Here is a 19,182-nt window from a genome sequence, read left to right on the forward strand (position 1 = left end):
GTCTATCCTCTGTCATGTCCCCTCAACCTCTGTATTCAGGCAGTTGCTTTTTCTCGGTGTTTCCACTCCCATAGTTTATCCTTTGCTTATGAATGGTGTTTTTTTTTTCTCCTGGATCCCTGAAAGTTGTTCAGGGACATTACACCGCCCCTAATGGAGAAGTCCATTACGTTCGATTATACCACAGTGTATTAGTCTCTGTGTACAATGTTCTCCTGGTTCTGCTCCTCTCGCTCTGCATCACTTCCTGGAGGTTGTTCCAGTCTCCATGGAACTTCTCCACTTTATTATTCCTTTGAGCACAATAGTATTCCATCACCAACATATACCACAGTTTGTTCAGCCATTCCCCAATTGATGGGCATCCCCTCGTTTTCCAGTTTTGGGCCACCACAAAGAGCGCAGCTATGAATATTTTTGTACAAGTCTTTGTGTCCATTATCTCTTTGGGATACAGACCCAGCAGTGCTATGGCTGGGTCAAAGGGTAGATATTCTTTTGTCGCCCTTTGGGCATAGTTCCAAATTGCCCTACAGAATGGTTAGACCAATTCACAACTCCACCAGCAATGAATTAATGTCCCTACTTTGCCACATCCCCTCCAGCATTCATTACTTTCCTCTGCTGTTATGTTAGCCAATCTGCTAGGTGTGAGGTGATACCTCAGAGTTGTTTTGATTTGCATCTCTCTGATTATAAGAGATGTGGAGCACTTCTTCATGTGCTTGTTAATAGTTTTGATTTCTTTATCTGAGAAATGCCTATCCATTTCCCTTGCCCATTTATCAATTGGAGAATGGCTTGATTTTTTGTACAATTGATTTAGCTCATTATAAATATGAGTAATTAAACCTTTGTCAGAGGTTTCTATGAAGATTTTTTCCCAATTTGTTGTTTCCCTTCTGATTTTAGTTATATTGGTTTTGTTTGTACAAAAGCTTTTTAGTTTGATGTAGTCAAAATTATTTATTTTACATTTTGTGATTCTTTCTATATCTTGCTTGGTTTTAAAGCCTTTCCCCTCCCAAAGGTCTGACATGTATACTATTCTGTGTTTACCCAATTTACTTATGGTTTCCTTCTTTATGTTTAAGTCACTCACCCATTTTGAATTTATCTTGGTGTAGGGTGTGAGGTGTTGATCTATTCCTAGTCTCTCCCACACTGTCTTCCAATTTTCCCAGCAGTTTTTATCGAATAGTGGATTTTTGTCCCAAAAGCTGGGATCTTTGGGTTTATCGTATACTGTCTTGCTGAGGTCGTTTTCCCCCAGTCTATTCCACTGATCTTCCTTTCTGTTTCTTAGCCAGTACCAAATTGTTTTGATGACTGCTGCTTTGTAATATAGTTTGAGGTCTGGGACTGCAAGGCCCCCATCATATGTGTTTTTTTTCATTATTTCCCTGGATATCCTTGATCTTTTGTTCTTCCAAATGAACTTTGTTATGGTTTTTTCTAAATCAGTGAAGAAGTATTTTGGTAGTTCAATGGGTATGGCACTAAATAGATAAATAAGTTTGGGTAGGATGGTCATTTTTATTATATTGGCTCGTCCTATCCATGAGCAGTTAATGTTTTTCCAATTGTTCAAGTCTAGTTTTAGTTGTGTGGCGAGTGTTTTGTAGTTGTGTTCATATAGTTCCTGTGTTTGTCTTGGGAGATAGATTCCTAGGTATTTTATTTTGTCTAAGGTGATTTTGAATGGGATTTCTCTTTCTAGTTCTTGCTGCTGAGCTGTGTTGGAGATATATAGAAAAGCTGATGATTTATGTGGGTTTATTTTGTATCCTGCAACTTTGCTAAAGTTGTTGATTATTTCAATTAGCTTTTTGGTTGAATCTCTAGGATTCTTTAAGTAGACCATCATGTCATCCGCAAAGAGTGATAACTTGGTCTCCTCCTTGCCTATTCTGATGCCTTCAATTTCTTTATCTTCTCTAATTGCTACTGCTAGTGTTTCTAGTACAATGTCAAATAGTAGAGGTGATAATGGGCATCCTTGTTTCACTCCTGATCTTATTGGGAATGCATCTAGTTTATCCCCATTGCAGATGATATTAGCTGTTGGTTTTAGATATATACTGTTTATTATTTTTAGGAATGACCCTTCTATTCCTATGCTTTCTAGTGTTTTTAATAGGAATGGGTGTTGTATTTTATCAAAGGCTTTTTCTGCATCTATTGAGATAATCATGTGGTTCTTGCTAGTTTGCTTGTTGATGTGGTCAATTATGTGGATGGTTTTCCTAATGTTGAACCAGCCCTGCATCCCTGGTATGAATCCTACTTGATCATGGTGAATGATCCTTCTGATCACTTGCTGGAGTCTTTTTGCTAGTATCCTATTTAAAATTTTTGCATCTATATTCATTAGGGAGATTGGTCTATAGTTTTCTTTCTCTGTTTTTGACCTGCCTGGTTTTGGAATCAGTACCATGTTTGTGTCGTAAAAGGAGTTTGGTAGAACTCCCTCTTTGCTTATTATGTCAAATAGTTTGTATAGTATTGGGGTTAATTGTTCTCTGAATGTTTGATAGAATTCACAGGTGAATCCATCAGGCCCTGGGGATTTTTTCTTAGGAAGTTCTTTGATGGCTTGATGGATTTCAATTTCTGATATGGGATTATTTAAGAATTCTATTTCCTCTTCTGTTAGTCTAGGCAGTTTGTATTTTTGTATATATTCATCCATTTCTCCTAAATTGGTGTATTTATTGCCATATAATTGGGCAAAGTAATTTCTAATGATTGCCTTAATTTCCTCCTCATTGGAGGTGCTGTCCCCCTTTTCATCTTTAATGCTGTGAATTTGCTTTTCTTCCTTCCTTTTTTTAATTAGATTGACCAGTACTTTGTCTATTTTGTTTGTTTTTTCAAAGTACCAGCTTCTTGTCTTATTTATTAAATCAATAGTTCTATCACTTTCGATTTTATTAATTTCTCCCTTAATTTTTAGGATTTCTAATTTGGTTTTCTGCTGGGGGTTTTTAATTTGATCGCTTTCGAGTTTTTTCAATTGCATTTCCAATTGATTGATCTCTGCTCTCCCTTGTTTGTTAATATGAGCTTTCAGGGATATGAATTTGCCTCTGATTACCGCTTTGGCTGCATCCCAAAAGGTTTGAAAGGATGTTTCGCCATTGTCATTTTCCTTGATGAAATTATTAATTGTTTCTATGATTTCTTCTTTAGCTAAACGGTTTTGGAGTATCATATTGTTTAATTTCCAATTGGTTTTAGATTTGGTTTTCCATGTACCATTACTAATCATTATTTTTATTGCCTTGTGATCTGAGAAGGCTGCATTCATTATTTCTGCTTTTTTGCATTTGTGTGCTATGTTTCTGTGACCTAATGTATGGTCAATTTTTGTGAATGTGCCATGTGGTGCTGAGAAGAAGGTGTATTCCTTTTTATCCCTATTTATTTTTCTCCATATGTCTATTAATTCTAATTTTTCTAAGATTTCATTCACTTCTTTTACCTCTTTCTTATTTATTTTTTGATTTGATTTATCTAAATTTGATAATGGTTGGTTTAAGTCTCCCACTAGTATGGTTTTATTGTCTATTTCTTCCTTCAATTCTCCTAGTTTCTCCATTAGAAATTTGGGTGCTATATTATTTGGTGCATACATGTTGATTAATGATATTTCCTCATTGTCTAGAGTCCCTTTTAACAAAATATAATTACCTTCCCTATCCCTTTTGATCAGGTCTATTTTTGCATTGGCTTTATCAGATATCATGATTACCACTCCTGCCTTCTTTCTATCAGTTGAGGCCCAGAAGGTCTTACTCCATCCTTTAATTTTGACCTTGTGGGTGTCAACCCGCCTCATGTGTGTTTCTTGAAGACAACATATGGTAGGGTTTTGGATTCTAATCCATTCAGCTATTCGTCTACGTTTTATGGGTGAGTTCATCCCATTCACGTTCAAAGTTATGATTGTCATTTGTGGACTCCCTGGCATTTTGATTGCCTTCCCTAATTCTAACCTTTTCTTCTTCGGCTCTACCTTTTAGTCCAGTGATTTACTTTGAATCAGTCCCCCTTGTCCCCTCCCTTGATGTTTCCCTTTTTAGTCCCTCCCTTTTTGTTCCCTCCCCCTCCCCCCTCTCTTTCCCTCCCTTTTTGTTCTCCCTCTCCCCCTCCCCCCCTTGGTTTTCCCTTCTCCTTACCCTTGTTGGGTAAGATAGAATTCAAGATCCCAATGGATCTGGATGTTTTTCCCTCTCAGAGTTGATTTCCCTGAGATTGAGGTTTAAGTAACCCCCCCCCCCCTCTTCCTCTCCTTCTTATAGGAGTTTTCTTCCCCTCCCCTTCCCCTGTGAATCTTTGTGTGAGAACCATTATTCTATTTGGTCTTTCTTTACCCCCTATTTATACATTACATTTTCCCCACATATTAGTATACATAGGTTGATATAAATGTAGTCCTTATAGAAGAGAGTTTGAGTAAAAGAAGATAACATTTTTCCCCTTTCCTTAATATTTACCTTTTCAGGTATTCCTTGCTCTTTGATTTTCGGTATCAAACTTTCCACAGAGCTCTGGTCTTTTCTTTGCAAAAAGTTGGAAGTCTTCTATTTTGTTGAATGCCCATACTTTCCCTTGGAAGTATATAGTCAGTTTTGCTGGGTAGCTGATTCTTGGTTGGAGACCCAGCTCTCTTGCCTTTCTGAAGATCATGTTCCATGCCTTACGATCATTCAGCGTAGAACTTGCAAGGTCTTGTGTGACCCTGATTGGCATTCCTTTATATCTAAATTGTCTTTTTCTGGCTTCCTGTAGGATTTTTTCTTTTGTTTGATAGCTTTGGAATTTGGCAATTACATTCCTGGGAGTTGTCTTTTGGGGGTTTAGTGTAGAAGGTGTTCTGTGAGCTCTGTCAGTGGCTGTATTGCCCCCTTGTTCTAGAATCTCTGGGCAATTTTCTTTGATTATATCTTGTATCACCATGTCCAGTTTGGTGTTTATTTCTGGCTTTTTTGGGAGTCCAATTATTCTTAAATTTTCTCTTCTCCCCCTGTTTTCCAGATCTATCACCTTGTCGGTGAGATATTTTATGTTCTCTTCTAATTTCTTGGTGTTTTGGCTTTGCTTTATTAGTTCTTGCTTTAAAGCCTGGTTTTCTTTTACAGTTTGGTCAAACTGGTTTTGTAGATGCGTGAATTTCTTTTGCATCATTTCCCACTTTTCCTCCCAGAGGGCTTCCATCTTTTTGGTCCTTTCTGATTCAAATTCTTCATGTGTTTGTGGAGAGTTTCTATTTCCTTTGGAAGATTTTGGAGAATTTTCTTGTATATCTTCTTCTATCTGCTCTGTATTTTGTATTTTGGCTCCATAGAATGTGTCCAGAGTCGCCCCTTTCTTCTTATTTTTCTTGGTATTTTAGGGCTTCTGTGCTTCTGTGGAGTTTGTCATCTCTGAACGTGGAGGATTGGCTTTTCTTGTCTTTGTCTGGTGATCAGAGGCTTTAGTCCTGGGCAGATGTTGGTTCTATGAGCGTTCCCTGGGTTAAACTGAATATGCCTCACTGGAACTGGAATGGAAGGGTCGGACCACGAGGCCACACTCTCCCCCTGGCTCGATTTCCGGAAGTTGCCTTCAGAATCCCTGGCCGTGAGGCTGTTTCGTCGGCCTGCGGGGGGATGGGCTGCCGCTTCCCCAAGCTCCGAGAGCACAGACTTTCACTGAGACTTGGATAGCAGGATCCAGCCCGTGAGGCTGTCTTGCCCGCCCTGAGGGTTGCTGTTGTTTTGACCAGCTCTCTGCAGCGGAGGCCCCAGGCAGTAACTTTCACCCGGACCGACAGGCTCTCTGCAGCGGAAGCCCCAGGCAGTAACTTTCACCCGGACTGGGACTTGGGTAGAAGACCCTGAGGGTTGTTGTTCCTCAGACCCTGCTCTCTGAGCCCGGCACAGCTGCCGCTTCCGGGAGCCTTGGACTCTGCGCTCCTACCCCTGAGGTCCGAGTGATCTCGGGTTCTGGCTTTTAAGGGGAGCCGTACCTTTTGAACCGGGTCCAGGTCCAGGAGGAGGGTTCCCAGGGTCTGTGCTGTTGATCGTTTTGAATTTCGGCGCCTTAGGAGCTTCTAGTTTGAGATCGGTCGGGAAGGGTTTTCCGGAGATCTGAACTTCAGCTTTCTCTAAGCCGCCATCTTAACCGGAACGGGTTACCTATGTATTAAGCTTTATTAGAGTCACCTGAGGCTCTCTACTTCATTGATTTGCCCATAAGCACACATCAGAGGCAGAATTTGAATTCAGGCATTCCAAACTCCCAAGAGTGGTGCAGGAGTCATGGCAGTAATACTGCCTCTTTCTTAATACTGAGTATATTGTAAGTTAAAAATATCCAAAGACTAATGTCAAAAAATTCTTAAGCAAAATGATTAATGCTAATAAAATACTCTTCTATAAAAGTATACTTCCCTAATAGTTTCATTTCAACCTTTGGACAGGTTTGGAGATGTAGAGAAGCATAGTAGATCAAGGGATGGAGATTTTTTCTTTCCTTTGATAAGGACTGCTCCTCATTGCTACTTCTAGGACAAGATCTCTAACAGGGTTTTTGAGGGGGTACTTGAGCTTTTATGTTTGTCCTCCTGATCTGCATAGAATACAACATTTTCTGGTACTTCAAAATGCCTTTATGTTCCATACTTAGGAATCATTTTGCTCAAGCCCCTTCATTTCACAGATTCTTCTCTGGAGTAGAGGCCTTTAGAAGGGAAGTGACTTGCCTAAAATCACATAGGTCATGAAAGAACTGTAATCACAGTTCCCTTAGAAAGCAATATAATACCACATACAAAATCTTATATTTGTTTATGTAATTATGTAATATAGTGAATAATATTGGGCTCTCACTTGTTTTTACTCTTTCACAATAAGCAGTAATTTTAGGTCTACTTTCTAAACATTACACAAGCAGTACCCTTGACCTCATAACCTCCCTGGGCCTCAGTGGAACAAAGGAGCTAAATTGGATTACTCTATAAGGTCCCTTTCAGATCTAAAATCCTAGGTTGTCCAGTTGTGGCAGGATCTATTTATGAAATTCGATTCCACTGCTGACCAGATATACAAGAGAAGTCAGATGGAAAGGTCTCTCATATGCCAGAATTTATAGGAGCCATATTCATAGGAGCACTTTTTGTGGTAACAAAAAATTCCCCCCAGAACTAAAAGCAGCAGGAAAAATAAAATAATCTACCTATTAACTGGGAAATGACCAAATTCTAGCACATAGATGTATTGAAATACTTTATTTTATAAAATAATAAATGCAATTTATTCTTCAAACTTCAAATTCTTTAATAATCCCTCATTTGATTGTGTTTTTTAAAATTATATGATAGTTATAAATCACAAGGAGAAAGAAGTAGACAACTTTATAAATAAATACATTTGGGGACTAGAAAGCAGTCTTAACCAGAAGAAAACATATTCACACAATTTTTTTATATGTAAATTAAAAAATAAAATTTATTCTCTAAATGGGAACTGGGCTCTTTTTTTACTGTTTTATTAACAATTTGGAAATGTTAATAAAACATCATTTAAGATAAAAAATTGCTTGATTTCTTGCTACTAAGAGGCTAAACTTGGTGAGGGTGAGAATTGGTCTTCAATTGGTTTCGTTCTAAAGTAAGGGACCATATACAATGATCCCTCACCTAACCTCCACGGTAGGTAAAAACCAGCAAAGTAGAGGCATTATATTTATTTTGTTATTTATATATTTTTAAAGGCTTTATAAACCCTTCCCACTCTCCTATAAACCTTTTCCACACTCTTGTTCTTACACTCTTATGAACACTGAGCCAATCAACACCCAGGATACAGAATACAATGCTGTGGTTGGTCACCTTTAATTTCATTAGCCAATAGTGTGCTGTGTACAACATCACCTTAGCAAACTTGTGCAAGCAATCCTGGTGTACTGAAATTCCATTGTGTACAGTACAGTATTAATCCACAAAGTCCCACAATATAGTGAAAATTCCACAATGCAAAATTATATTTATATATATATCAACCCCTGATATAGTGAGGGACAACTGTAATTTACTCTTTAGGAAAATACCCAAAATTCAGTATTTGTTCCAGCTGGAGCATAGACTAACACTATTTTTTAATTTTTTTTCCTTTTTTCCAATAGGTTGGTTCAAAGCTGATCACCTGCCATAAGCTGGTACTAGCTTGTGTTATTCCTTACTTCAGAGCTATGTTTCTTTCTGAAATGGCTGAATCCAACCAGTCACTCATTGAGATCAGAGATTTTGATGGTGATGCAATAGAAGACTTGGTGAAGTTTGTTTATTCTTCCCGGCTCACTTTGACAGTTGACAATGTCCAGCCTCTTTTGTATGCAGCCTGTATTCTACAGGTAGAGCTGGTGGCTAGAGCTTGTTGTGAATATATGAAGTTACATTTTCACCCTTCCAATTGCCTGGCAGTTCGAGCTTTTGCAGAGAGTCACAACCGCATTGACTTAATGGACATGGCAGACCGATATGCCTGTGAACATTTTGCTGAAGTAGTGGAGTGTGAAGATTTCGTGAGTGTCTCACCCCAGCATCTCTATAAACTTTTGTCCTCGAGTGATCTAAACATTGAGAATGAAAAGCAGGTCTACCGTGCTGCCATCAAATGGCTTCTTGCCAATCCTCAGCATCATGTGATGTGGTTGAATGAAATACTTGCTCAGGTAGGATGAAACAGAGATATGTGATTGTATTGAAGGAAGAAAGTTATGAAAGCATAGTTGTGTATTTACTCTGGTGGGGAAAAAATATGTTATGAGAAGAAATATTGATAGTCATTGATAGAGTATAATGCTTTAAAAGGTTTTGACTAGCAGTATTTAGTGTACTGCTAAATGTACAAATATTACAACAAATTGGATCTCTCCACATCATCTGTGGCCATTACTAATTAATATATTTGTAAATGGAAGTCTGTTCTTGTAAGCCTAGGACTAGAAATCCTAGCCACTAATTTTTAAAAATCTAAATGTACTTTTTTAGCTTTTAATAGGAAAAAAAAGGCTGTTGTTTTGAATGAAAACCTACATGTCTGGAAGATTGAATCTACACAGATTGAATGCAATTAAAAGAACTAAAAATAAAAACTATTTAAAATAACAAAACACAAATCTTTTCTGAGTTAATAGAACTATAGTATGGTTATAATGATTGCAGTTTCTAAATCTTGATGAATTGCTTTGCTCAACAAAAAATTCTGGTTGATCCTAGTAAGATAAGAAATTCTACTTTAAAGCATGTTTTAAAGTGGTGTTAAAGCACCACTCATCTCACCTAAACATTTGAGCTCTTAATAGAAGCATTTAGCTATCATATGGATGATAATTATCTTCCAGGATACCATTTCTCTAGTACAAGATGACATTTTTCAAAAGGTTTTTAAATTCCAGTGGAAGGAAATGTATAGTCTTTATGAACTTTTGAAAGATAGATATAGCTAGTTTTAGGGCAGACAAAAATGGACAAGCTTTTTTGTTACTGTTTATTCTTTTTTAAGCTGTGAACTAATTTTAAAATATAGATAGATGAACTAATATACATTCAGGTAAAACTTGTTCTGTGAATTAGTAATTTTAGAAAGAAAGGATATGTAGTTAAACCCAATGCTTAAAACATTTTCTGGAACTCTTATTTTGGAATTGCCATCACTGTCAGTGGACAACCTGTTCAAGAAAAGTAGTTTCTTTTTTGGTCACTTTCTTTTGGATGAAACATAGCATTACCTACTCCAGTCTTCTAGCTTATTATTATTATATTTAAAACCTGAGTCTAAATTTGGCCTCAGTCACTTAATCCTATTACCCCTCACTTCCAAATAAGTCAGTTAATCTCTGTTTGCCTCAGTTACTTCAACTGAAAAATAACAGCACCCAACCCAAAAGGATTATTGTGAGGATCAGGCAAGATAATATCTTTAAAGTGCTTAGCACAATGCCTGATAATGTAGTAAGTACTATATAAGTATTTAACCCTCCCCTTTTACCTTTTTTTCATTAAATGTCTTTTTGCTATTTCTCAAAATCAATTGTTTTAAAAAGACAAAGATTTACCACAACAAAGAATATTTACAAGGATGCCATTAGGTGATAAAATTAATCCACATCTGGAAAACATTCCAGAAGTGTTTTGAGCAAATGGTAAGAATAAGTATATAGCCTTTAGTATGTCAACTTTGAAGGGAAATATTTTGTTATAATTCTGGGTTTGTTGGTTTAAAAACTAGATTTGCTGTTCCATATTCACATTAATAGCAATAAATCTGTCAGTAAGCATTTATTAGGTGCCTACTGTGTGTTATTTAGCAGTCTTTTAAGTACCCATATGCTAGGCACTAGGATATCAAGACAAAATAAAGTAATCCCTGCTTTCAAAGAAATAGGAGGAGAAAACTTGTGAAGATACATAGATAGATATAAACATGCATGTGTGTTTCAGTAGAACCAAATAAATATATATCTAATTTATACAAGGCAGCCAGGGAAGAGAGAATTAGCATTTGAAGTGAGATCAGGAAAAATTTGTGCCAGAGGAGATAGGAGATATAAATAGAAAAGTGAGATTGTCCCTGTTTTGTGAGAAGTTTACCTTCTACTCACGGTTAAAACTTTTACCTAAACAAACAAACAAAAAAAACCCTACCATAAAGTATAGCAGTTAATCAGGTGGCCTTTAGGAAGTGGCAGTACCACCTAGTCGATATGTCTTTGCTACTTAATTAGCTACCACTCAGCCTCTGTGATCCTGTTCATACACTGGTGCATGCCAGTGACTTTCCCTTATTTGTGTGCATCTCTCCATTTGAAAAAAGTGACTTCTATCCTATCCTATCTTCCATAGCACTTAAAAACAATCATCTTCACTTTTATCCCATATCTGTCTATCTTTCTACCTATCAAACTTATCTCCACCTATTAGCTTTTGACTTATAGTACTCAAAAAATGTTTACTAAGTTAAGATAAATTTGCAGAAGGAAAAAGCAAGCTTTAAATTTTCAATTGGTCTAACAACTTTAAAATCAGTTTTAAGAAGGGATATAAACTATGTCAGACAACTTGACTCAAGGAGACACCCAAATTTAGGCATAAAAAATAGGTGATACAATTTCCATCCACCACAAATGGAAAGGCATGTATTTGTAGTTTACTCTGTGCTAAACATAGAGTTACAAATAGAGACTGCTCTCAAGGAGCTCCCATTCCCATTGGGAGCATCCCAAATGGATAAGATAACACCTAAAGAGAGGGTTCAGTTTCATATCAAATGGAAAGGCCAGGTGATACTGGGTTCATACAGGAGCAGAGAGCAAGGCCTCAGAAATTTCAGGGAATAATGGCAGCAGACCAGATAGTCCCAGGGTCCGAGTGGAATGGGGCAGTGGCAGAGGTAGTTTCAGTATTGCAGTTAGAGGTGGTACTCTGAGGTAGACGCAGCTATCCAATTAGGATTTGACATCAGTTTAACAACTTAATACCTGCAACTATTCACAATTCCATCAGGTTCGACTACCATTGTTGCCCATTGATTTTCTTATGGGTGTTGTGGCAAAAGAAGAAATTGTCAAGCAAAATCTAAAATGTAGGGATTTACTCGATGAAGCAAGAAATTACCACCTTCACTTGAGCAGCAGGGCAGTGCCTGACTTTGAGTACTCCATTCGAACCACTCCGAGGAAGCAGACTGCTGGTAATTGAATTTCCCTTTACATCAACAAATGCTGATGGAAGGGCTGTGATTGCCATTGATGTACTTCGGGGCTGGTAGTGTTAAATTTTCTGCAAAATGATTTGGAACACATTTTCCTAATCTAAGCACCACTAAGTATGTCTAAATATTTCTATTAATACTTACCATATCCTCCGCCTTCTCTGTATAAAGTTTAGACTGAATTTTCCTGAGAACTCTTCTATCAGTTGAACAAAGAGTTAGAATGTGGAGCTTGAGACATAAAGGCAGCAGGTGTTCTACAGAGGAGTACGCAGAATTGGGAGAGCCTCCATCCCTCCTCAAGTCAGGGAATCTGGATCTGTGTCCTAGATCTCCAATTTACCAGTTGTGTGATCTAGGAAACGCACATCATCTCTTTCTGTTTCCACATTCATAAAGTGTGAATGGGAGTTGGGTTAGATGAGCTCCACAGGTCTTTCAGGCTTTAAATCTCTGATCTCTATGGGAAAGTTTAAATTACTGAAAATGTAGTCTTCTAGATTATAAAAAAATATTAAAAGCTTTACTTACATTAGGTATCACTTTAAATGGGAATTTAAAAACAAATTAATGGAATGACCATTTTGAAAATGTTTCAATTAAACATAAATTATAAACAATATTGGTAAAGGAAAGTATAAAATCAGTAATCTTCTATAAATAGCCATCATTCCTCTCAAAGTATTATTTTAAAAAAACTTTCCCATTTGGAATTAGGATGGATAAGAACTGTCAATTGCCTCCAAAAATTGCATACTATCACTTTTGCTAAGTAAGTAGAGGATATTTCTTTTTAGTGTAGGTACTTTTGAATGAAAGTTACTGTCTGAAAAGTTGATCCAAATAGCTAAAAATACTGACTTCTCTCTGAGTAAATTATGCTTTGTTGATGAAATCCTTAGTTTTATTCTTGTAATTAGATGTCTGAATGGAAGTGGTAACTCAGGCCCAGAATAATCTTAGATTGCTTTTTCATTTGCTTTACAAATGTGACTATACTCAATACATTCTGAAAGATCTTTTTTTCACGTAATTTTCTGAAAACTTGTATTTTTATCAGAGATAGAGTTTTTTAAAATCCTCCTTCCTTACCTATTTCTATCTTATTTGACAATTCTATGACTAATCTGTCTCTTCTTTCAGGTGTACTTTTCTGTGTAGGTGGTCGAGGTGGATCAGGTGACCCATTTCGAAGTATTGAATGCTATTCAATAAACAAAAATAGTTGGTTCTTTGGACCTGAAATGAACAGTCGGAGGCGGCATGTGGGTGTAATATCAGTGGGAGGTTGGTAACATTGCTTACATCAGAATTTTCCATTATTATATCCTACCTGAAGATATTTGATCCATAAGAACTATTGATATATAAAATGACAACTACATACATGTATATAGGTATACAGTATACATTTTATGTATGCACATATATGTATACCCATATAAATGTGTGCATACATGTAATTACTAGAGGTTTCTCAGTAAATAGGCAAAATTTCTAACTGGTAGCTTCATCAGTATGAAAAATTATTGTGCTTTGAACCACCAGGTGCTCTATGTATATTCAGTAAAGTCAGTTATTAGAGCCATAGTACAGAGATGTATTTTACACTAAAAATGAAGCCAATTCCTAAGTTAAAAACTAAGTGAAATACTTCTGGTTTATTTATAGATTCTAGAAAAGCATTAAATATGAATACAAATTAGACTTGAGTAGTGAATGTGTCTTCTGTATTCATCAAAGATTAGAAAGGTTTTTTTTTTTCCTAGTTGCTAACAATTCTTTTCAGAATTGTAACAAAAGGAGAAAATACAAGTCATTTTTTTTTTAAACCCTTACCTTCTGTCTTGGAGCCAATAGGCAGAAGAGTGATAAGGGCTAGGCAATGGGGGTTAAGTGACTTGCCCAGGGTCACACAGCTGGGAAGTGTCTGAGGCCAGATTTGAACCTACGACCTCCCGTCTCTAGGTCTGATTCTCAATCCACTGAGCTACCCAGCTGCCCCCTACAAGTCATTTTTTGATATTTTTCTATAAATCACCATGGTCTATTCATTTCTCAGTCAGTCAGCTAGACTTTATTATGCACCTACTATGTGCAAGGCACATACTAGGCATACAAAGAACGCAAAAAAAAGGTCCCTTCTCTCAAGTGTGATAGTGAAGACTTGCAAATCTATTCTGACAAGCTTTATACAGGGTACATTGGGAATAATCTCAGAGGAAAGGTACTGAGGCTGAGGAAAGCTGGGAAAGCTTCTTTTAGGTTAGTTTTAGCTGATATTCAGTGAAAGTCAGGAGCTATAGAGATAAGGAAAGAGATTACCAAATGGGGAGGACAGCCAGTGAAAATGCTCCAAGTTTTACTAGAATAATATTTCATTAGTACTTAACCATCTAATATCATGGATAAAATGATGCTATCAGTTGTTAAAATATTTCTATCTCTAATACTGTTTTGGGCAACTTTTTGGTGTCGAGAATGTTAAGTGAAAACTCATTTGTTAAATTAATTCATTAACACAAAGAAATCTATTTCTGTCTTAATAGGTAAAGTCTATGCAGTTGGTGGACATGATGGAAATGAACATTTAGGCAGCATGGAGATGTTTGATCCTCTTGCGAATAAGTGGATTATGAAAGCATCAATGAACACTAAGAGGTAGGTTCATGTGAATTTCTTGATCTACAAGGTATTAAAAAAATAATATATCTACTTCATATTACTAAAGGGAAAAATATTTTTGTTCCTTTCTATTTTGAGAAATGTGCAAAACTTATTAAGTACATTCTGTCATCATTTATTGAATATCTGGTATTATACTACTTTTATTGAAGAGAAGACAAAAAGAATATGAATCATCGTTCCTATGCTTTGTAGGTAAACCAAAGTAGTACTTGGTCATATCCTCTTAGTTCTTTTTAAGAACCAGAAATGGAATAAAATTCCAGTCCTATTGTGGTTATTTATTTATCTTTTTAAAATAAAATTTTAAACTCAGTTTTAAAATGTATGTAGAGTTGTCCTCCTTTGCAATGTCCATCTTCATTATGAAACATCAGTATCTCTACCATTAAAGGTACCTTGATGAATCCAAGGAAAGATGTTTAAGTCTTTTAGAAAAGCAATTATCTAGAGATATGCGTTTAGATCATCAATATCAACTAGATAAGTAGTTAGAATGGTATCCAGTACAACTATCTTATACCAACATTTTATTATTTATTATTCTTATACTAACACTTTAAAATTGTTATTTTCTTCCTTATTTTGAGATATTTCTTAAATCTTTCCACATAACATCCATTGAAAAATAACTCTACTGCCCACAAAATTTTTTAGGTACTCTTCCATGTTCTTTTCTTTCTTCAAGGCCTTATTCAGGGGCCCTCTCTTCTTCTAAGATGAAAATTATCTCCTCTTCCACATCCTTTGGGACATTACTTTTTCATGTGGACAATTCCTTCTATTTATCATACTCTCCCTTGTGTCATAGTTATTTGTGGGTATGTCTCCTCCACATCACCCCCCTCCCAAAAAAAAGATTGTCAGTTCTTTGAGAAAGGCCAAAACCATGCCATAGCTTATTCTCTTATCTCTTTTTATTATTAGAGCTCATAACATCTAATAATATTGAATTAAATTGTTTGTGGGATGGTATACCTCTGAAACTGGCTTTTTTAATCAATTGAATTCTTAACTCGTATGCTTCTTCAGTTCCCAGAAATCTCTATGGTCATTACATTGATCACAGCTTTTAGGTCTTCGAGTCATTAAGCATTTAAAGCATCTACCATGTATCAAACACTGTGCTGAGTGCTGGTGATACAAAGGCAAAATAGGTAGTTCCTGCCCTAAAGTACATCATAGTCAAAGAGGGGAGATAACAAACAAATAAATAAGTACAAACAAGCTATATTCAAAATAAATAGAAAATAATTAATAGAAGAAAGGCAAAGTTTTTTCTAAATTTTAAGGGGGTTTTGAAGAGGATATAAAAAATTTTTAGAAAATATTTTGCCAACAAAACCAAAAAACTAAAAAGAAAATTAAATACAAAATATCCAAATCAACAGAACAAGAAACAAAATTAAAACTAATTCAAACCTCAGATAAAGAAATGAAATGAGCTCCAAAAGAACTATAGACCCAAATAGATTCATAAGTGTAACTCCACTAAACCCTCAAAAAACAATGAATTCCAACATCACACAAATTACTTGCTCAAAGAAAGTGTCCTACCACACTCCCATCTAGTAAGACAAATATGGGCCTAATATTCATGGAGTGAGAAAACAGAGAAAAATCAGGACAAGAGAATTTGCAGGAAAAGAAAGTTAAGAATTTATGATTTGGGTAAGAGGGAGAATAAAAACAAATTATATTGCTCTTTTTCTCTTGTCCTCTTCCTAAAGAAGAGAATGCAAAGATAAAAAAAATAAAGAGAATAGGTTGAAGAGAAATCCACAATTATAGTTCAAAACTGAATAAGATGAACTCACCCATTTTTTTTTAACAAAAAACAATCTTAAATAAGGCAATAGTAAAACTAGACTTAATTGAAAGAGATAATGTTGAATGGTACTATAGACAATAAATTAAAATCATTTATCAATACATGTGCCAAATGGCATAGAATCAAAACTCTTTAAGGAAAAGTTACAGGGAGAAATAGTAAAACTATAATAGTAAGGATAACTTATTTGTAAAGAATTGGTGAATCAAGGGGCAGTTACGTAGCTCAGTGGATTGAGAACCAGGCCTAGAGACGGGAAGTCCTAGGTTCAAATCTGGCCTAATTCCTAGCTGAGTGACCCTGGGCAAGTCACTTAACCCCCACTGCCTAGTCCTTACCACTCTTCTGCCTTTGGTCAGGGTTAAAAACAACAACAACTGGTGAATCAAATAACAAATCATAGAAACAATAGACACTTTTGTTATTAAAGGTTAAGCATGGGACAGCTGGGTGGCTCAGTGGATTGAGAGGCAGGCCTAGAGACAGGGAGGGCTTGGGTTCAAATCTGGCCTCAGACACTTCCCAGCTGGGTGACCCTGGGCAAGTCACTTAACCCCCATTGCCTAGCCCTTACCACTCCAGTATTGACTCCAAGATGAAAGGTAAGGGTTTAAAAAAACAAACAAACAAGCACAACAATGAGAAAACATATCTGAATTTGTGGAATTCAACCAAAGTAGTCCTTAGAGGGAATTGTATACCTCAAACAATCAATAAAAGAGAGAGAAACAGTCCAGATCAATATTGTTTTGGTATATAACAAAAAAAAAGGCAAAACTAACTAGAAAACTGACAATTTTTTTAAAGCATTAAAATAGAAAATCTAATAAAGAGATTAACAACACTCCAAGGGGGAAAAATCCAAACAAAAGAAAACCTTCCAAACTGTTGAACGGTAAAATAGCTAATGTTATATTTGTGAAAGGAACATGAAAACCAATTACTAATGAAGAAACAAAAAGAAATAAGAAAATTAGTAATGGACCCACAAGTACAAAAATATTTATAGTTATTCTTATAAACATAGAGCTAGAAACTAAAAAGATCTAGGGAAAACTGAGCAAATGATGGTTTATTACTGTAATAGACTAATATTGACAAAGCTATTCCAGAAATGGCAACGGAAGTTTAAGAAAAACCTAGGAAGACAAGTGAAATAGATGGAACTAGACTGACCATTTATTAATAGCCACATCATGAAAACAAATATTTTGAAAGCTTGATTGATGCCAAAACCAGCCACAATTTCAGAGGACCAATGAAGGTATTTGTTTTGCTTGCCTACAAATATTTATTACTAGGATTTTGGTTTTCTTTTTTTCATTCCTTTCAAGGAATGAAGTACAATACATTAAAGCAGAGAAAATAAGTTATTAACTTAAAAAATAATATAAAAATTTTAAGCCCCAATATTTTGTATTTTTATATTCATAAAGATATTTTATTTTACCAATTACATGTAATAACAGATTTCCACATAAGTTTTCCAAAGTTATATGATTCAAATTATTTCCTTCCCTTCCCTCCCCATTCCTGGAGCTTACAAGCAATTTGAATTGGGTTATACAAGGCCCAGATATTAAGTACACTAAACACTTACACAGTACTTGATCCATGATATGCAATCAATAAATATGTATTTAATTGAATTGCTTTAAAAATGTACCTTTGATTCAGGGAGAATTGGAGGTCATTAAACAAATCTTGCAATTTCTTAAAGGCAGTCTTCCTTCAACTGTTGTTTAATCCTGGGCCCAACTAGTTCATTTTCATTGTCTAACAAAGTTTTATTTAGTGAGAAATGAGCTTTATAAGTTGTCTGTTTACTGCATGCCATAGTCTGCCAAACAGGCATTTTTCATTCACTTGGGTTTTTTTTTTTTTAGTTTCTTCAAACTCAAAAGAAAAGTATTTATATGTAAGTGTACACACACACACACTTTCTTTCTCTCCCATCAACTTACAGCCAGTATGCTTCCTTATTCCATAGTATAGTATTGCATATTTTCTGGGTGATAAATGTAATAGGCAATTGTTGTTTTTCTTAAGGGTTCAAGAATTAGACACAATATCCCTGCATTGTTTGGGTTCCACAGGTGGTAAAGTATTGCCGTAAGTTGGTAAATGCCAATATAGTTAGTCTTCAATAGGGAATAAAATTGAGGTAAACTAAATATATTACAGCACAGTGCCTTGAATCTTTTTGATTGATTTCATGTCATTCTTTCATGACAAATTAGAGATTAATTTAAATAAATCAGTATACACATGAAGTCATTGACAAAGGTTTTGAACTGTGCAGAGGATGGTTGTTGTAATTCCTGGCCATCTTCATGCTGTTTGTGCTCCAGCCATTAGCCCAGAAAAAACTTGGACTTGGTCTCTTGGAAACCACCCTGATGTGGTAAATGAGCGTTTTGCCTTATTTGCTTGGATCCAGGCTTCCAGTTTACTTCCTAATTATCTTTTAAGTAATTCACCCTTCCAAAGTAATTCTTCCCCTTCCAAATCTCTTTTATGTATTGTCTTCATTAGAATGTAAGCTCCTTGATGGCAGAGTCTACCTCGTTTGCTTGTGTTTATATCCCCAGCACTCTACACAGTGTCTGGTGCAGAGTAAGTGCTTAACAAATGTTCTCGACTTATTCATCTCATAATATGCTCTCTAATGCTTTTGAGAGTCAAAAATTAAAAGCTTTTTTTTTTTCTTTAACCTCTATTATTAGAATTGAACTCTAGGAAGCTAGGTATTGCAAAAATAGATAGAATACTAGGCCTGAAGTCAAGAAGACCTGAATTCAAATCTAGATTTAGACACTTACTAGCTATGTGACCTTGGGCAGGTCGCTTAAATTTTCTTTGCCTCAGTTTCCTTAACTGTAGAATGAGGATAATAACAGTACTTAC

General features: G+C 35.8%; 1 protein-coding gene across 3 annotated transcripts in view; it reads left to right on the plus strand.

Moving 5' to 3' along the window:
* The window catches only part of KLHL8 (kelch like family member 8), an 85,984-nt gene that overhangs the window by 50,297 nt on the left and 16,505 nt on the right, over positions 1-19,182 (plus strand). For all 3 annotated transcript variants that reach the window (XM_007495925.3, XM_007495926.3, XM_001370703.5), the window contains exons 3-6: positions 8,170-8,718; positions 11,552-11,738; positions 12,903-13,046; positions 14,309-14,420. In XM_007495925.3, the coding sequence (XP_007495987.2) occupies positions 8,170-8,718; positions 11,552-11,738; positions 12,903-13,046; positions 14,309-14,420 (992 nt within the window). The remainder of the gene's footprint in view (positions 1-8,169; positions 8,719-11,551; positions 11,739-12,902; positions 13,047-14,308; positions 14,421-19,182) is intronic.

The sequence above is a fragment of the Monodelphis domestica genome, chromosome 6, assembly GCF_027887165.1.
Source record: "Monodelphis domestica isolate mMonDom1 chromosome 6, mMonDom1.pri, whole genome shotgun sequence".
Lineage (NCBI taxonomy): Eukaryota > Metazoa > Chordata > Mammalia > Didelphimorphia > Didelphidae > Monodelphis > Monodelphis domestica.